This window comes from Botrytis byssoidea, assembly GCF_014898295.1.
Source record: "Botrytis byssoidea strain MUCL 94 chromosome Unknown BBYS_005, whole genome shotgun sequence".
NCBI lineage: Eukaryota > Fungi > Ascomycota > Leotiomycetes > Helotiales > Sclerotiniaceae > Botrytis > Botrytis byssoidea.
Genome location: NW_024065846.1, coordinates 1302965 through 1322106, shown reverse-complemented (window position 1 = coordinate 1322106; position 19142 = coordinate 1302965). Strand labels below are relative to the sequence as shown.

Here is a 19142-nt window from a genome sequence, read left to right as displayed (position 1 = left end):
TATATAGAGAGTAGACATTCCGGACATCGGCCTGTATATACATGCTCACACATCCATATTAGCAATCGATTAGCAATGATTCTCATGATTTTTACGTATGATCTGCTGAGAGTTCTCTATGGATTTAGATAGAAACGTCTCTTGCTGTAATTTGGAAATTTAAACTGAAACCACCAAATACACATGAAATACCCTTCCTTTGCTTCCAGAATTCGAGCCGAGAACGCCTGCTAATGCCAGATGAAAAAAGTCCTAGCTCCAGTTCCATTCCCAGCCTATTGCCAAAGCCATATCCTCAACCAAATCCCCTGCTCAAAAAATGTTTTACAATACCCTTCCCTTATACTCCGATGGAAAAGATGCTAGCAGTGAGACGATATCCTTCTTTAGCTAAGATTGCCCACCATATGTGCAATGCGAATTTGTGACATGATGTGATATCATTCGTTTATGTAATTGTGATACCACCCGAAAGTGCAAGGTAATTTGAAACTTTTATAGAGAGTGGTCGAAACTTTGAGAATGTAGTAGGCGTGATGTATTGTCCATCCTTGTTGATAGCCAGTTCACCGAGGGTTTCTGCTTTCTCCGCAAATGATGCACTTGGCCGACTGCTCGCCAATGCATCGACGATTGCGGGGCTCCATATCCCTGTGCATTGGTTATTTTTGAGTTCAAAATATGGGTTGAGCGGTGGAATTTGTGACTCTGCAGCAGTGTTAATATCATCCGGGCAATAAGAAAGTTGCTCAAACTCACCAAGGTCTATGAATCTGATTCTCAGGTACTCAAGGGCCGCCAGCTTATTCAATGATCGTACACTAGACAATACCAATGCTTCAAAGGCCGAGATAAATGACATATCACTTATACCAGATCCGTCGTTCCATTGCTGATTAGGGCGGCAACAGTTCTTGACAATAAAGTCTATACTCTTCAATTTAGAGGTACGTGGATTTGAAATTTTGGCCGCCGTGTCGAAGAATGCACGACAAATCCTACCGGTATATGCCAAGTGCTCGAGAGTTGGAATTGATTTGGCCAATTCATCGCAGAAATGCGTCTTCTGGGTAACCTTCCTGAAGAAAGCAGGTGATACAGTTTCTCTGCGATAGTCGTTTTCAAGACACAGGTTAAGGTGCGTAATGTTCTGCGGTATCCTGGGAGCAATCTGCGCGATACAGAGATATGACTTCGACTTCGGTTTGGCATAAGATCCGTGCCATTCATTGAGATTTGGTAATGCTGTCGCAATATTCTGGAAATCTTCATTCGTACGTATAATATTCCATTGTCCCTTGCAGACCAGAGTTTGGATAGTACGGATCTTCGGCAACTTTGTTTCATTTGGACGGAATTGCTGAACTTGAGGGGGTTTCTTTCTTTCACCACCTTCCAGAGTCAGGATAACAACTTCAGGGAAAGTATTTCGAACGAACTGGAAGATTTCTGATAGGGTGGAGTTGTTGTCTGGGGTTTGGTATGTGACAGGATTCGTAGCTTCTGCGCCGAGATGTGCAAGTGAGCGAATTAGGGTAGAACGGTCTGGATTAGTTGTGGGTATCCGCATAACTCGATCGAAAGGCAACTTCTTCTGTTGAAACACCGGAAACCATATTTCGATGTGCTTTACATAACGACACAGATGTGAATGAGCATAAAACCAATCTAATGACTGCTGAACGGAATCCATGGTTCCCTTGATCTTGAGATGTCTATATAATCGTTCTTGGATGAGACTTCTCCATTGAGTAGAGACGAGAGCCAACTCGGAGACTTCACGACGTCTCGAGTGTCTTAATGCTGTACCCCAGCCGCGAAGCACCTTGGACTTCCCCGGTATAATTCTCGCAGAAGCCGCAGCCCTGAAACCGAACAAGTGATCGAGAATGCATTCGTGAATTTCCACAGGAAGGTCGCACAAGGGCGAACCCGAATCTGGAGCTTGTTGTTGAATCGGCGAAGGTTCTCTCCATTCAAGAAGTTCCGGCTCGATTTGTCGCTCTAAAATCTCTCCATCTAAAGACTCCTGTCGCGGAAATGGTGTAGATGCCGGCCTTTCGATGTTTAAAATGTCATCGACTTTAGTATGCTCTATCAAAGGTGCTCGCGTGACTGTTGGCGTAGACGGACCCGGAGTGGCTGGGGTTGAAGCAGTCGTCATGATGGGAAACAAATGCTGGCTGAGCTCACTCTCTCGTGGTGGATGATTCGAATACATATTAATATATTTCTTGCTACCGCGTCCACTCTTCTACGCGCGATATCCGGGATTAATCATGAACAAAATAAAAGTGAGGTCGAAATGGTGGATGGAAGTTAAATTAAAGACGTATCGGTCTGTGACCAAGGCGAAAGTAAGTTGTAGTAAAGCGAGCCAGACCAGATGATTTGATGTGGTAGTATTTGGAACAGCTGTAAAATTCGTGAGTATACTTTGACATGCGGTGGTACGGGATCTTATATGACGATTGGAACGATCGCTGTACGAGTAGGTAGGCAGTGTTGTTTATTGTACTTCGTTGGAGGTTTTGCGCTGGTTGCGTACGACAAATCCTTCGGGGGCTGATAAGGTTGCTTCACAATGCATATGTTTGGGAAGGGGATCAGAGAGTAAGAGGGAAAAAGAAAGGAAAGAAAAAAGGAAAGGGAAAGGGAAAGGGAAAGGAGATATAAATCTTGAATGGCTGATATTATTTAATTGGGCTATATGATATTTGTGGATTTGTTGGACATGGAAAGAGGAAATTGTGTATGCCCAGGTGGTGTGTGTATGGTGTTTTGGTAAGTAGTAAGTAGTAATAAGTAAGTAGTAATAATAATAAGTGGCGTGTGTGTGTGTGTGTGTGTGTGTGTGTGTGTGTGTGTGTGTGTGGTGTATGGGAAAGAAGATTAAAAAGAGTGACACTCTAGTTCCGTATCAATACTAGGTCCCTACTAACCTCAGGTCAGTAGTAAGTAATAATAACCTGGAAGGAACTAAAATAAAGCAGATTGAAGTCAGCCGAACATTACGATCTCCCCATCTATAATTTTTGACTGATCATCAAACAGCACCGCTGGAAATAGTACCGCGTAACCTGGATAATAAATATTAATGTTGAAAGCATCCTACTATAAAGCCATACCTACCTAGTTCCCTTTTCATTGGTCCCTAATACTATCGTCGTATTTTTACCTCGATTCTGTAATTACCTGGTAATTACAATCATGATCATGAAAAGGCATAAACAATACACAATACCTACCTAGGTACCTGTGTACCTGGGTCATCAGTATCAAATCAATTAACATACTATTAATACTTGAAACGAAACATAAAACATCCATAGAATGGTAATTTTCTCCATTGATTTCCAATAATGATTATTGCTAAGGAAATTAATTTGGTTCCGAATGTGCTATCGAAAGATGAAACACTTCGCTGCTTGATCATTGAAATTACCTTCAAAGGTTGCCTTCAGTAGGTAGGTATCGTCAGGTATGTATTGTATCTACATAGGTAGGTAGTATTACTAGTAATCGCATCGTGTGCGGGGTTGTTGTGAGTAAAGTGGTATATTGTGTGAACTCGGAATGTATAATTTCAGCTCTTTCACTATTAGAAACACCTAATACCTAACACCTAATATCTATCTATCGTACATTATATTTTTCCCCTTATATATCTTACTGCTTCCTCTTCTATGCAAATTTTCCCGGAATCATTGTCTCAATCAATATCACTATCATCGTCGTCTTTAGTAGATGGCTCCACCTTCTCTACCCCCTTCTCACTTTCCGCTTCCCCATTCTTCTCTCTTAAATGTTTCTCGGCAACATCTTTGGGTAGCTGATCAAAAGGTTTGCCCCCTTCAACACCCGCCTTCAGGTTCCCATTCTCATCGACGTCTTCTTTCAGATAAAGCGTAAAGAGAACCACGAATAAGACTTCTCCAGTCTTGCGATTTTTCAATACATATCTGAGCGTATGTGAGCGCTTTTGCTCTTTCCTAATATCAAAAGAAAAACGTGGTTGGCATGACAGATCAAGAACTCGGCGCAATACATATCATCAAGGAGAGGTTATTTGGTTAATGAGAAAAGAGGATGAATGAAAGAATAACGAACCGAAGACCTTGCCCATCCCAATATTTCATTATCGGCATTGTAAACCCTGGTAATTTGAGAGAGAAATCTACCCATGACGATATGAAGTCAGTGCCACTTCTTTGTGTGGAAATACGATGGATATGTCAACTCTCAACTTACTGTTAAAATCTAGATATGCATTAAAGAAATCACACCCATAAGTTCTCCCCTCTTCCCAATCCCACTCTTTTCTATTTGCCTCTGTCAAGAAGTATTTTTTCCTCGCCGCCTCCCCATCCGGAATTCCACACTCCTCACGGTGTTCCTCACCCTCCTCATCCCCGCCCTCCTCAAATACCAATCCCGCATTTTCTTCCTCCTCACCATCTCCCTCTCCTCCTTCCCCAACGTACAGCACATTGAATGAACTAGCCGCTGGTCCATACAAATATGGTTCGTCTGCATAAACATCCCCATCCAACCCTGGATCTACCATCCACTTTACGATCCTGAAAGCTGTGTTGAATCCCGGTGGCAGACGATCTCTAATTGGATGATCAAAATCGTTTCCAAAAACCAAATCATCAGCATTGATATCCTTCTTCGGTTTGAATCGAAACCCGATACTGTATTGATCTTTATTCTTATCATGCGGTGGCAGAGCAAAGTATGGAGAGGTAGTGGGTGAAGATTTGGGTAGTCCGCGATAATCCTAACGAGGCGGGGTTGGTTAAATTTCAAGATGTTCTATTGATGATCTTGGAGCGCGTGGCAGAGGGGAAAGAACTCGCTTACTTGGATCCTGACATTCAAATCTACTTCGCAAAGTTCGTTCTCAATCCTCACAGTCTTTGCTTGATTGACTGGTACAATCTGATGTGTACTGACATCGTATTTTGAACCGGCTGTAACTTGTAAAATGTAATTTTCCGCCATATTTCCTCAAGGATGTCTGCGCAATTTGTTTGCGCTATATGTTAATGTAAAGGGAAACTTTTTCTCGTAATTATTACCTGTGACGAAATTCCTAAATATACTAGTATCGTCTCCAATGTTGAAATCTAGAAACTTGAGTCTCATTATTAGGTCGCAATCAACGACAAGTAAAATATTTTGCCGGTGATTGTGGGGTTTGAAAGCGGTGACGTAGTGGCCTTAGCCACAGTACATGTAACATGTGAATTTTGGGATTCACCCAAAGCACTAGAAAAATGTACAAAATCTCTTAGGAAGCGAATTGAGCATTTCTTTTGGAAGTCATTGGTTGTAATAGATCAATAGACTTGATGAGAGGTCCGAAACAACTTCGAGATATAAGATAACGCCGAATAATAGAGCAATCATTAAATATTGTCATGAATCTTCATAAAGCGTGATAGCTATTTGCATATTAATTGTTTCCGATCCCCAGTCCTACTCTTTGGGACGAAGGTCCGCTCACGCTCGCACTTGTGCCTCTCTCGCGGAGTCTTCTGCCTTCCATCAAACCCCGCAGACCTCTCTTCTGTAGTCCAATAACTGCACTGATATCGCCCCTCCAAATTTCCCCTGCGCTTTCAACCCTGCCAGATTCTGATGCACTCATGCTTCCACTCAAGTCGCTCCCGCTGATATCACTCGCGGCACTACTTGTCGCACTCATACTTTCTTCGTCGTCCTGTCTTCTTCCTCCTTGGCCAGTTCCAAGATTACCTACACTGGTATTGATTCGCAAAGATTGCTGCCCATGATATCCTAATTCGTTATCCAGTCCAAGTTGCATTAAGGTCTCGGCTCCATTTGACAGTCTATTGAGACTCCAGGGATCTGCTATATCTGATGGTGTTGAAGTAGAGCGTCCACCTCCAGCAGCCATTGCACTAGCATTGAAAACTGCGGCAGCGTTCCTACTGTCCAACACACCATGCAATCTCTCCACAACAGCTTCCAGTAGCCCGTCGATCTTGTATGGACGTGCTAATTGCAATAGACTACACAGTATCTGTGGAGTGCAGAGTGTAGAATTATTTGGTGGAAGAGACGATGTATACAGGAAATGAAGTAGAGCTTGAAGTGTGAGCTGTGTATGAGGTAGGTAAAGTGTCCGCGGTCTTGAATTAGGTGGCAAAGCAGCCGAGTCGGGAGGAAGAGCCAAAGAGGCGGGATCCGATATGGAAGAGCTATTCATTGTTGATGAAGTAGAGAGATTTGAGGATTGTGCACCAAGACTAGGTGTGATAGTAACACTACTATTCCTGCTTTGGTTATGTCGAAAGACGCCTTCCGGGCGCAGGGTCGCGGTGTCATTACCGTCTTGCGTTGCTGTGCCCTCGCGAAGTAGTTGAACGAAATATGGCCCCCATCTTCTTGCAATAATGCGCGAGTTGACTGGTATACGTTCGCCACCAACACAAAGTATGTCCATGTCGGCTAACTCTCTAAGAGCCAAGGCACTTTGGCCTAATTCCTCTGCCGCTTTGGAAAGTGTGCGCCCACCCGCATTCCATTCCGCTTTGCTATTGATATTTAATGAAGGGGTTGCGAAAGGTGAACTGGCCGAGGCAAAGCCTGACATTGGTGCTGCCTTCCGAGGATTGTCATACAAACCAAAAGCCTCGAGTTCAACCATGCAGACATTCGAAAAGTTTATGCGTCTGTGATTATAATCTTCCACAAGACTTCGTTTTCGATTGCCAAGTATAACAAATGTATTCCTTCGATTCCAAAGAACACCACGATTCCAGCTTCCTTGACTGAAAACACTGCCGCCAGCATCAATGCGACTCCACGTAAGAGTCCGTAAGTCAAGAGCCCATAATGCATACTCCTGTTTAGAAGAAGTGAGATAAGTCCCGCTGACAACAAAATTGGTGTCTATAACGCCGCCGTTTGGAAATCGAAGCCCTGGAGGAGAAAATGACCCGTGCATAGGCTTTTCTGCCAAGGTTCCATCAGAAGCTCTAACTTGTAACTCTAGCTTAACATCCAAGAAGTTGTAATTGGAATATATCAGCATTGATGACCCAGGTTCTCTTGAATCTGGAGTAATGCTACCATGATCTGGTTTGTTAGGTGTAGCCTTGCCTATTTTGGCAGAGACATGACCTGGAAGAGGCGCCACGACACTACGATATGCCCCGCAGCTTTTTCCAAGCTGTTGGGTACTAGTCCACTTCAGACTCCGTAGATTGAAAACGCTAATTTGCTCGATGTAGTGATTTGCACTGTCTTGGCCACCCACAACAACCATTTCGGCACCGCCAGTACCATCTATATTCACCCCAATAACACCTTGATTAGGATTTGGCCCTTGAGGATTGTGATGTAAGGCAGAAGAAGGGGCATTCACAGATGCAAATGCTGCTGATGAAGGAAGAACAGTAGCGCAGTGAGCATATCTCCCCTGTGGTGTATCGTTCGTCGGTATAAAACTCCATGTTCTTGATGGCGCATCATATATATAAATGTCAGACATCACGACTACCTCCGGCTGGGAATCCTGCCCACTTTGCGCCGAGGCAGCCATTTGAGCCTGGTTCTGTGGCGGAGCTGGGGACATTCCCCCATAGCACACCAGTTTGGTATCGCCAAGCGCGCATACGCTGTGAAAGTATCTTGGCGGTGGTACATCTCCAGTAGTCTCCACCTTTGTCCAATGCCGCTGTACTAAATCAAGTTCATATAAGTCGGCTGTTAGGGAAGGGCGTGTTCGTGATAAAATCCGACCGCCAAATACGTAAAGTTTATCGCCCAAAATTGTAGTTGTAGCACCAACCAATGGGTGAGGTTCCTTTCCAGTAGTTCGATGTACGTTGCACATAAGTCCTGACAAATGCGTCGATGGTGTTGCTCCAGAAGTACCAGCTCCGCTTGCGATCGAAGGGCGAGGTTGTTGTGCTGGAGATGGTGCTGCCGATGCAGGCCCGTTGCTCTTTGGTGTTACAACATTCTCTCGATTCTCCTCTGCCCCTTCACCTCCATCTTGCCTGCCAGGAGTAGCGAGACTAGTTTGACTATTGTTCATATCCGACTTGTATGTACTCGGGATCGACTTGAATCCACCGGATTGGGGCTGGAAAGCGCTCGTAGAATCCAACGTGCTGGCTCGACTACCGGTCGCAACTGGTCGTGACATACCCTCTAAAGCTTTTGGTGTGTCAGGAGGATCTCCTGTAGGATCTTCGATGATAGGGGACGTAGGTGTGGTGGGCAAGGTTGGGAGAGGTTTTTCGAGATTCGCACCGCTCAACTTCTTTTCATTCTGCGACAGCAAGAATTGTTCGGTACTTGCTGAGCGTGGATAGAGGTCTGGCGTAGAACCTTTGCTTGTTTGAATATTGAAAGGTCGACCACGGCTACCGGAAACAGATCCTAGCTTCTTGAGTCCTCTTCGCACACCCGTCAGAAAAGCACCGTCAGTCTTCTCTGGCTCCCCCCTGAAGTCTAAGCCCTCGTCGTCGGTCGAAGATTCGGAGACGTATAATGACTCTATCGAGTCTTTCGGTCGAAGGGTTAGCGGATCCGACATGTTGAATCATACTGCGAAAGACAAAAAGCAATTCATCAACAGTTACAAAGAGATATCACCAACAACAGATGTCATTTTGACGTGCGTGTGGATATTGAAGCTTACCTTAAAAGTACCCAAAAAAACAACAAGGGCTTCCCCCAAAATTATACTCGGCCTTGTCAAGATCTCCCGAAGTGTAATCCAAGGGTCAGAAACTATTTCTAGTTTGGGGCGTATGGACTCAGGAGAGGATAGGAGATCCACTCGCCGCACAGATTACACGAGAAGAATAACGGGGAAAATCGATCGTTCTTCCGCAGAACAGTTTGTAGAGTGTACGATGCAGGTAACCTGTAGCGACGGCTTACCTGGAAGCCGGCAGTAATCGAATGATTGACCCTTTTTCTTCTCGATGTAGTATTTCCGCCGAAATCTTAGGGGATTCTAGGTGCCTATTGTGTCAGATCGGATAGCAAGCCGAACTCAATAGTCTCACACACCTCGCACTTATCGGTACCAACACTCTCTACACAAACGCGCCTTGTCCCAGCTAAAAAGCCAATTTTCCTAATCTCCGCCTTATTTGGAAAATTGATACCTCTCGAAGCGAGGAAAAAGGAATTTCTGCGGTTCCAGCCCACTTCCTAACTCTTAGTATGCCGATCTCGAAGTGTTCGAATTTTGATAATATAAATCCCAGTTGCTTTTCCCCTTTAGAATTTTTCTCTGCGAATGTTGATATTATTGATTGAAATCTACATGCACGGTTTGTTGTTCCTTTGTTGGTTTATCAATCTTCGAAACTGTAGAACAGCCTTGTAGTTGCTCGGACCCGTCAGAGCGTGAATCTGATTGCTCAGAAGTACTCTTTGGGGGTAGGAATATAAGGTTCATCCGATAGTGATACTGGTGCAGATTCCCACGTGTTGCTTGTTTCATGCAGAGGAAATTGATCGCACATAGGGGGTCTAATTGTTTCTAGAAATAATATAAAAGTCCATTTAATACTGTATACGTAATTGGGTATTCAGCAGATTGAAGTCTTGAAGAAAGTTTAAAGAGGAGAAATATTAGCCCCATCTGCTTCAGATTGATTAGTATTTACCAGGAAGACATCGGTACGAGATAGGTAGACGGGTTTGATAGGCCACCCGATGCGGGAGACCTATCTAGGTACGTACTCCGTGAGTTGACCGTTGAGATTTGGAACGAGCAGGAGTCACTTATCGTGCTTATGGGTAGCATCTTACCTCGAACTTGCCTACTGATGACGATATAAGATGTTGATATAAGATTGGTATATGGAAGCACACGTTGATCCTTTCAGCATGTATCTGTGTACAGTACATCGAAAATATTTCGGAAGCAAATTAGACAAACTACCTAGGTAATAGGATGTGAATCAACACGGACGGTGACTCGTAAAAACAAAGTGCAGGTAACTCATGTATGCAAATCACTCAGACTGAGATAGTAATTAGGCTTTTAATATTTTTTTTCTTTTCTTTCTATTTGCTTGTTCTAATTTAGAATATCCTCCAAAAAGTCATCCAAAAAGGGAGACTTTATTAGTGAGCCAGTCGGCGATTTAATCATTATTTGTTATATCGCCATTGGATTGAGAAAGCCCCTTCATCAATTCATAATTTCGCTTCGCGCGACATTTATTCTGGGACATTTATTCCGCCGCAGATGTCTTCTCCTTTGGCAGAGGAGTGAATCGAAGATATGGCTTGACTGTGCGAAATTCTGGGAAGAGGGTTTTGGCCTCCTCATTCTTGACACCAGGGTGAACAATTACGTCATCACCTGGAACCCAGTTGATAGGAGTGGTGATGCGGTGCTTATCACCAGTTTGGAGAGAGTCAACAACACGGAGAACCTCGGCAGTGTTACGACCTGTGGAAGCTGGGTAAGAGAGAATGAGGCGGATTGTCTTCTTTGGGTCGATGATGAAAACAGATCGGATGGTGAATGCAATACCCTTAGAGTCAACGTTGGTGATATCTTGGTGGTCGAGCCTAGTTTCTTTATCAGTACATATTTCAAAATCGTAGAGAAGTTGTTGATCATGCTTACATGTCATATGCATAGGCGACCTTTCGCTCCTTGTCACCAATGATTGGGAAGGTAAGCTTGCTGCCGGAGATTTCATCAATGTCCTTGATCCATCCACCGTGTGATTCAATTGTGTTTGCAGAAAGACCAATGAGCTTCACCCCGCGCTTGGTGAATTCTGGCTCGAGTTTTGCGAAAGCACCAAGTTCAGTGGTGCAAACGGGTGTGTAGTCCTCAGGGTGGGAGAACAAGACAACCCACTTGTCACCAATAAACTCATGGAAATCGATTGGGCCAGTAGTGGTCTCTGCCTTGAAGTTTGGGGCGATGGATCCTAAACGGAGGCTTCGTGCAATGTTAGTAGAGTCCAAGGATGAAGTAGAGACAATCGTAACATTCATAACAGTAGATTGAAGTTCAAGTTGAAAAATATATCCTTCATAGGGGATCGATAGGTAAACTTACGGGGTTGGTCTCTCTTCAGCCATTTTGAATGTATATTGAGGGTTTAATGAGGTAGTATTGGGGTTGTTGGTACAATGCAGTTGGTCTCAGAGTATTAGTAGAAATTGAGAGAATGAAGGAAGAGGAAGGAGGGTTTATTAAGGAGGAACCTATTCACTTAGTCCGTTCAATTGAGTGATGCCTTATTATTACTTAATCATTGATCAAAGTGTCGCCATCGTAAGACGTAGCTATCACGCCATCGACCTTGTCTGAGCTTGACAAGCCTTCAAACCGGATATGGTTTAGAGAGGGGTACATATGGATTATCTGATAGGCTTATCACTTCTATATCAGAACTCTAAGGAACGAGAAGAGTTTGGCTTTGTAACAATATCACAATTACACTTCGCCCTTTTGGAGAATCAATAACACTATCATTGTCCGAACAGAGAAGGATGGTCCCAAGGAAGCGGGATCTGACGGGACGGGACAGAAGCAAAAGATGGAGACGAGCCAATAGCATCAGGACAACAGCACCCAGGCCGAAACAAGCATAAAGTCTTTGTTTCTCTCTTTTCACGTCACGAATTATATTAAGTGTGAGTGTGGAATGCTTGTAAGGCTGGGAACTGGAGATTCAGACCCCTCCCTTCATTGTGCTCATTGTGCTCCATGCATGGTATGAACACAACTTTGAAGCTCTGGTTGGAGGCATTCCGGACATAATCCACTAAAGGAATCAAATGATGCGGTGAAGTCGAAGTCAAACTTTAAGTGAAGTATTGATTTACCGGAAGGGTATTTATACCTATCATACCTCCCCACCTAGGTCCCCGAAAGTATAATTCCATATTATGGAGTACTATGTAGGTAGTTCTATGTATGAAAAAATTAGCGGCAAGCGGTCTCTATATAACAGTTGGAAAGTGTCGATAATCATAGAATCTGCTTGTCATTCTCAAATTCTGATCTCAAATTCTGATAGTAATTATCTCTTCCTTTTTTCTTGTGGCAACTTTCCTATGTTGCCTGATCGTATTCGAGACCATCAATGTCTGTCATCCAGAAGAAATTCATCTGGCCGCTCATCACTTCATCACTTCATCACAAAAGAGCTGAGGTTACATCCAGCTATCTACCTATGGTTCGCATGACCATCAATCGCCGGAGAATATCCATCAGGAAAGAATAACGACGATTAGATTCTATTAATGGTTTACGATACATCTTATCGAATCTGGAGATACTTGATTGTCATAATTACCAATTGATTGGGTGGAGGCGCAACGATTGTGTTCCTATTCTACTTTTTCCCTTCAATTTTCAGCCATCCCATATATCAGTCTATCACGTGAAGTAGGGTTCAAACGTGATATTGTCCGCAATTGACAGCCAAGTTCCCCATCTTGATTTTTTAATACTCCACTTCTCCGAAAGAGACCGATCCACCAATCCGCCACACCTACCTCTTTCATCATGACCAATCCACCAACCCACCAACCCACCATAAAATACACTTTCCGTTCGGGAATAACAACTCACATTTGAAAATTCGGTGTAAAATCCGCATCTCTGCAGCCAATTCTCGAACTAGAGACGGGTCATCTAACTCATCATGGCTTAATTCATTGAGATCCGCGGTAAAGCCTTCATAGGCTTGTTATAGCTTCAACGGGAATAGGAACCAGGGAGTATTGCTTTCATACATATCTCTACTCAATGCCGGTCATTGTTGTTTTTTTTCCCATTGAGTCATTGTTTTCTTTTCTCAGACTAATCGCATTTATATCTTTTATCTAATGCTTAATATCCATCGTCATCGAGTTCCAATCTGAGTATATACTGGAGACATTCACTTGTCTCTATAGTCTGGAGCGCAGAAGAATGGGCGAAGCAGAATTGAATATGTCATCTTGTGGTGATCCTAGCAGGCAAACCTCAATATCTGACTCAACAACCGATTTCGAGGACGATGGCCAGAAAGGGTTCGAGTTCGCCCCTCAGCCTGCGGTGAATCCAGCAACACAGAGCGCGCTTCATCCGTCAAGTCCGATCATTTATCATTATCTGACGTTCGAAACATTGATCCCCTCGCCTACGAGTAACGTTTCATCCGACGGTTCTTCGGCAACAGCACCACCACGGCCAGAATTGAAGAAGTACACTTCACCGTTCGACTGGCCAGAAAGTCGCAAACGATTTACCGTCTTCCTTTCTTGTATAGCCACTATGCTCACAGCCTACACCGCGGGTGCATATTCACCAGCTGTCAAGCAAATGTCCGAATACTGGCATGTTTCAGACATTGCGATCCTGGTTGGAATCACCACTTTCTGCTTTGGTTAGTATTATTGTGAATATTACGTGATAAGCATGCAGCTAATTTTTACATGAAAGGGTTCGCTATCGCTCCAATGGCTCTGGCACCATTTTCCGAGCTGAATGGTCGGAAGCCAATTTTCATAGCTTCCGGGCTGCTATTTTTTATCACTCAAATTTGCTGTGCTGTGACTCGCTCTTATCCTGGCATGCTTGTCGCCAGATTCTTTGTTGGTTGTGGGAGTTCAGTATTTTCAACAATGGTTGGTGGAGTGATTAGCGATATTCATCACAAGGAGGGTCGAAACACATCCATGGTAAATAGATGGCTACTTTGAAAGTCGCGAAGAAATTTGTTTCCAGCTAACCTGAATTTAGTCCTTATTCTCAGGGGCAGCACTTTTCGGCACTGGCCTTGGCCCATTAGTGAGTGGCTTTATTGCGCAGAACACATCATGGCGGTGGGTATTCTGGGTACAGGTTATTACAAATGGACTCCTGCTCATTGTTCGTATTTCGACTCAACTCCGAATTTGGCCGAAGGAAATGCTAATATGCGTCCCATGTAGGCCATAATACTTTTCTTTCCAGAAACGAGAGGCAGCATATTACTGAGCCGGAAAGCAAAATGTTTGAACAAGTGGTACGAAGAACGAGAGGAGGCTGGCTTCTTTGGCATTGATATGCCAACGTCGGCATCAGGTGAAAAATATGAGTCGCAGCGAATCAGATGGAAGGTGAAGTCAGACGAAGAAAGAGAATCGCTCCTGCAAATGATTAAAATCTCCGTCTACCGCCCTTTTCATCTTCTATTCACAGAGTCGGTAGTATTCTTCTTCAGCTTGTGGGTTGCCTTTGCTTGGGCGGTGCTCTATTTGACCTTGTAAGTATCGAGCTAGGTTTAAGAAGTATATTTTTATCTGCTAATACTGCATACTTTTAGTGGCTCAGTTCCCCTAGTGTTTGAGACTTCCCACGGGTTCAACCTTCAACAATCCGGCGCTGTGTTTGCAGCTATGTCGATCGGAGCAACAATATCTACTTTCATTTCTATCTATCAAGAGCAATGGCTTGTTGCGTGTCTCAAATGGTCGTCCAACAGCGTAAAAAGTCCAGGCATAATTCGAAGAAAAATCGATCTCTCGTCTCCCGAGGCAAGACTGTACTTTGCTTGTTTTCAATCGGCTTTGCTGCCTATTGGCCTTTTCTGGTTCGGCGTAAGTGATGTATCTTTTAGTTATTGCTCAATTGGCTTACACTGTTTCAGTGGACACAATTCTCTTCAATTCCTTGGATAGTCCCAACTCTTGCCATCGGCTGCGCGACTATGGGAATATACTCGATATATCTGGCAACTTTCAACTACCTCGCAGACACTTATCACCGATATGCGTCATCTGCTCTCGCGGCCCAGAGTTTCTGTCGGAATGTTCTAGGCGGTATATTCCCTCTCATTGCAACTATCATGTTCAACAATATTACATTTCAAGGAGCAGCATCTCTACTTGGTGGAATTGGAGCACTATTGACCATCGTACCTTGGGTATTGACCATTTACGGACCGACCATTCGCTTAAGAAGCAAGTTCGCAAGCGAAATTATGTAGCTTTGCTCAAGCAAAACAGTTATTGCTGTTGGGTAGTCATGTCAGTGACGCTAAAAAGTTATTTACTATTATTCATTTCGAAAAAAAAAAAGCGTTTCGAATTTACGATTTATGATACATGAACTTGGCCGAAGAGGCTATATTAATGGGATAATTGGGTATGTGCGCAACAACCACTGGAGTCATCCAAGGCCTCAAGATATGATGGAGATGTTTGAGCACGTGGAAAAAATTGTCAGTCAAAGGAAGAAGAATCTTCTGAGGGAAGAATCATTGGAGAATAGAGGAAGAGTAGAAAATACACACGAACATAATGAGATATGCTGTACATATATACATAGGGAGAGAGTAGATGCAAATTGTATCTTTCTTATGAAGCAATTTCTGAGTAGTGATGCTACAATGATTAACATGATGAGACAAGTTTAGGCTCCAGTGGAATTCATTGTGCTTTGTATCTAGACTTTACATATCCTTTGTTTAATCCTACCAGCTGGTGTATACTTGAATTGACCCCTTTTTGGTAGCTTCTTGATGTTATTAACCCCATTCGTTCAGGCACACTAGTGCTAGTTCAATGTCAAGCTTCAAGATTCACTAGCTTGTAATAAAATCAGAGACATTGGAGGATACTATATAAGCATTCTTCTCCGCAACCTGGGGATTTCCAAATTTGTGAAATTCAAGAATCCGACAAGTAGCCGAAGTCGGCTCGAAGACAGTACTGACCTTGCTAGCGTTATCAGACCCTGATGGAGATCTTCGGCCAAGGATAACAATTTATTTATTAGGTATGTGCTACCAACTATCGGTCTGAATTTGATCTGGAAAAACACAACATTTACCCCCAATCCGAATTGAAGTTTCCCAACTTGTTCATCAACTTCTGGATTTATATAATAGGGACACCTAGGCACAATCTCAAAACTCTATCAAAGTTTAAATACTCCATAGTCAAAATGTTACGCTGGTAGGTATTTTCTTATCTTTTATGCAGCCGCTGATATCATAATTCTTTTTGTCTCAGATCTCTACGATCGATAGCTGACATTAATGTAACAGGTACCAAATGAAGTTGGCAGCTCGCCCTGTCCTTACCCAAAGTGTGACATCGGCAGTCCTCTTTGCAACTGGAGATGTATTGGCACAACAATTAGTTGAAAAGAAGGGTGTCAAAGACCATGAAATCGCTCGCACAGGTCGTATGGCACTTTATGGTGGTGGTATGTAGAGAAGAGCTCAAAACAGGATCAGGAAGAGGTGTTAATAAATATATTTTAGCTATCTTTGGTCCAATCGCTACCAACTGGTTCAAATTCCTTCAAAACCATGTTGTTTTGAAGAATAAGAACCTCGAAATGGCAGCTCGAGTCGCAGCCGATCAATGTATTGTTGCCCCCATCAACTTGGGCTTGTTCCTCACCACAATGTCCGTCCTCGAAGGAACCGATCCAAAAAAGAAGATCGAAGCCAACTACTCTACCGCCCTCCAAAAGAATTATATGATCTGGCCTGCTGTTCAAGCTGTCAACTTCAAGCTTGTTCCTCTTGAGCATAGGGTCTTGGTTGTCAACATCGTCTCCTTGGGCTGGAACTGCTACCTCAGTTACTTGAACGGTCGCAGTACGGAAGTTACAGTTGAGAAAGTGGTAGAGAAGGTCAAAGAACTTTAGAAAATGTACATCATGGTTACAAATCGGGATTCGATACATACTCTGGGCCAATGGCGATTTGATGGTTTTCACAAGATCTCGACTGGATAGACTTTTAAAAGTACTGCATCATATCATAGCAAGGCGTTTAGGATTGGCTTCAGTTGTATTACGAACATAGATAGTCTAGATCATATATAAAACAATGAATGCATTTGGGAAGGGGTCGATGATTTTCTACTTAATTTTTGTAAATGTGTTGATTGATCGGTGACGTATGTTGGATCCCACTATCTGATATCTGATAGTGGAATATTCTTTGACTTCTTCCTCTCATTTGGACGCGAAGTATACATTTACCGAGTAGTTTATTGCTTCATATCATCTGTTAAGTTATCCTCTATTCATTCTTCTATTGAAAATGTATTCGAATATCTCAAAGGTTTTAATCAATTTCTGCACATCAACTTTTCAGCGATGGCCCAACCAAAACAACGGCGATTACCCAAATGCCAGTTAATCACGTGATATTCAATCTTACTAAGCATCAAGGGTTCCAGCCGAGCTTTTTCAAAACAGCAAGGGCCACCACCACCCACCACCTCTAATTGCAAGTCTAGTCTAGTCGCATCGCAACTTCAAAAAATTGAAGAAAGTGCTCACAGCCAAAGCAAACCCACACCCCTACAATACTAAATCGGAAGAATTCCGATAATCTCAATACAAATAAATTAGACAGTTTGCCTGGAGCAACAAGTCTATCAAATCAAAAGAAAGTAAACCGAGCTACTCGTCTCAGGACTCCTTTGCCTTTACTATTGTCCATTCACTCATCACCCCGCCACGGAAATAGAATTTCGACTAGCCTCGCATTCAATTCTGCAAGAGCACATCACATCAACTCTAGGAATCTTTTCAGCACTGACTTTATTCCAACTCAACTCTACTTTCTCCTCCCCTTTACGATCCATCAGACACTCGATCCTACCACACATTCAAACATAACACAAACATGGCAGCCGTCGCAGCACAAACACCAGCCGGTGAACAAGTTGACTTGTCAACTATTCCAGTCTCACCTGAAGGAGCCAGCAATTCAAATGAAAACACCAAGCCAGCCACAGATGGTGAACAAATTACTGTTTTTCATGATAAGGATAACTTCAATGTCAAGCATCCTTTGATGAACAAATGGACTTTGTGGTTCACAAAACCACCCAGTGGAAAGGTTGTTCTCCTACCATAAGGTCTTTCTAGGTCGACCATGCTGACTTTCAACGTAGGGTGACAACTGGAATGATCTCTTGAAAGAAGTCATCACCTTCAACTCTGTTGAGGAATTTTGGGGTGTCTACGTAAGTATAATGTTTTCAGTGTTTTGTCTTTGTCTATCATTTTCTTTTTCTTTTCTTTTTGCTAACTTTTTTTTTTCCGCAGAACAATATCGCACCAACCTCTGAACTCGCTCTCAAATCCGATTACCATCTGTTTAAGGAAGGCGTTCGACCAGAATGGGAGGATCAGCAAAACAAACACGGTGGAAAATGGTCATATCAATTCAAGGAAAAGCGCAATGTTCCTATTGACGAACTTTGGCTCCACGTCATGTTGGCAGCTATCGGAGAGACTCTCGAAGAAGAGGATGACGGAGAGGTGATGGGTGTTGTTGTCAACGTTAGAAAGGGATTCTACCGTGTTGGTGTCTGGACTCGCACAATCGGCAAGAGCATTCCTGGAGGTGGAGATGGTAATGGTGCTGGAGGAAAGGGAAGATCTGCCGAGAAGGGCAAAGAAGTTCTAATGAACATCGGCAAAAAGTTTAAGGAAGTCTTGAAGCTCCCAGCATCCGAAGCAGTTGAATTCTCTGGACATACCGACAGTGCACACAGTGGAAGTACTCGTGCGAAGGCTAAGCATTCAGTCTAGACGCTTTGGACATGCACACGAGATGAGATACGATTCTCCTTTACCTGCGTTACGATTTCGTGGTTTTCTTTTCTATAAAGGTCCACGAAGTAGGCTAGGGCTAAATGGATGGCGGTTCAACAAAGGTTTCCGACTTTTTCATGGCATTATCTGCATGCAGCATTCTTGAAGGCAACAAATACCTAAAATCGGCTTCTTAAAACTATGGGGGAGTAGTATTTGTGCCATATTGTTTTTATTGCTCTGCTATTACATTACCGCTTTTGGTGGTGGTTATTTTATGCATGGCGTTATTCTACACTGGGCAATCAATATAGGCTCAGATATCAGAGGTGTGTTCATAGAGATGCGCGAAGCATGAATTTAGCAAAATCAAAGTTACATATCAATTGAAACAATGAGCGTCACAGTGAATGCCAGGCAAGCATGTTGACAAAGATGTATATGGTTATGGGTGTGCTAGTTGTTGTCTTTCGTCTGAAGTTTGTGCAAGGAGCAATGAGTGTATATTTGCTTATGAGGGCTTCTTCGTCTGAATCGGACTTCTATTTAGTGCTTGTATGGTTGTTTTTTT

The 19142-nt window shown here is 43.2% G+C and overlaps 7 protein-coding genes across 7 annotated transcripts; 3 read left to right on the top strand and 4 right to left on the bottom strand.

Annotated features, from left to right (window-relative positions):
- Positions 1-448: 448 nt before the first annotated feature.
- EAE97_003218 (uncharacterized protein) lies at positions 449-2164 on the bottom strand (the record flags this gene model as incomplete). The annotated part of the gene is made up of 1 exon (XM_038873730.1): positions 449-2164. The coding sequence occupies one exon, from the start codon at positions 2162-2164 to the stop codon at positions 449-451; it is 1716 nt and encodes a 571-aa protein (XP_038735593.1).
- Positions 2165-3554: 1390 nt separating this feature from the next.
- On the bottom strand, positions 3555-5007 carry EAE97_003217 (uncharacterized protein; the record flags this gene model as incomplete). Its single annotated transcript, XM_038873729.1, has 4 exons — positions 3555-3992; positions 4111-4177; positions 4252-4783; positions 4867-5007. The coding sequence occupies 4 exons, from the start codon at positions 5005-5007 to the stop codon at positions 3713-3715; spliced, it is 1020 nt and encodes a 339-aa protein (XP_038735592.1). The 3' UTR covers positions 3555-3712.
- A 454-nt stretch (positions 5008-5461) lies between these two features.
- EAE97_003216 (uncharacterized protein) lies at positions 5462-8578 on the bottom strand (the record flags this gene model as incomplete). The annotated part of the gene is made up of 1 exon (XM_038873728.1): positions 5462-8578. One exon carries the CDS (start codon positions 8576-8578, stop codon positions 5462-5464), a length of 3117 nt encoding a protein of 1038 aa, XP_038735591.1.
- Positions 8579-9975: 1397 nt separating this feature from the next.
- On the bottom strand, positions 9976-11302 carry EAE97_003215 (uncharacterized protein). The gene is made up of 3 exons (XM_038873727.1): positions 11084-11302; positions 10640-10963; positions 9976-10581 (listed from the first exon to the last, which is right to left on the bottom strand). The coding sequence occupies exons 1-3, from the start codon at positions 11104-11106 to the stop codon at positions 10239-10241; spliced, it is 690 nt and encodes a 229-aa protein (XP_038735590.1). The 5' UTR covers positions 11107-11302; the 3' UTR covers positions 9976-10238.
- Positions 11303-12949: 1647 nt separating this feature from the next.
- On the top strand, positions 12950-14990 carry EAE97_003214 (uncharacterized protein; the record flags this gene model as incomplete). Its single annotated transcript, XM_038873726.1, has 6 exons — positions 12950-13406; positions 13463-13701; positions 13763-13891; positions 13954-14267; positions 14328-14601; positions 14652-14990. The coding sequence occupies 6 exons, from the start codon at positions 12950-12952 to the stop codon at positions 14988-14990; spliced, it is 1752 nt and encodes a 583-aa protein (XP_038735589.1).
- A 959-nt stretch (positions 14991-15949) lies between these two features.
- On the top strand, positions 15950-16663 carry EAE97_003213 (uncharacterized protein; the record flags this gene model as incomplete). The annotated part of the gene is made up of 3 exons (XM_038873725.1): positions 15950-15960; positions 16053-16213; positions 16272-16663. 3 exons carry the CDS (start codon positions 15950-15952, stop codon positions 16661-16663), a joined length of 564 nt encoding a protein of 187 aa, XP_038735588.1.
- A 991-nt stretch (positions 16664-17654) lies between these two features.
- Positions 17655-18568, top strand: EAE97_003212 (uncharacterized protein; the record flags this gene model as incomplete). The annotated part of the gene is made up of 3 exons (XM_038873724.1): positions 17655-17870; positions 17926-17997; positions 18080-18568. 3 exons carry the CDS (start codon positions 17655-17657, stop codon positions 18566-18568), a joined length of 777 nt encoding a protein of 258 aa, XP_038735587.1.
- Between the last annotated feature and the right edge of the window lie 574 nt (positions 18569-19142).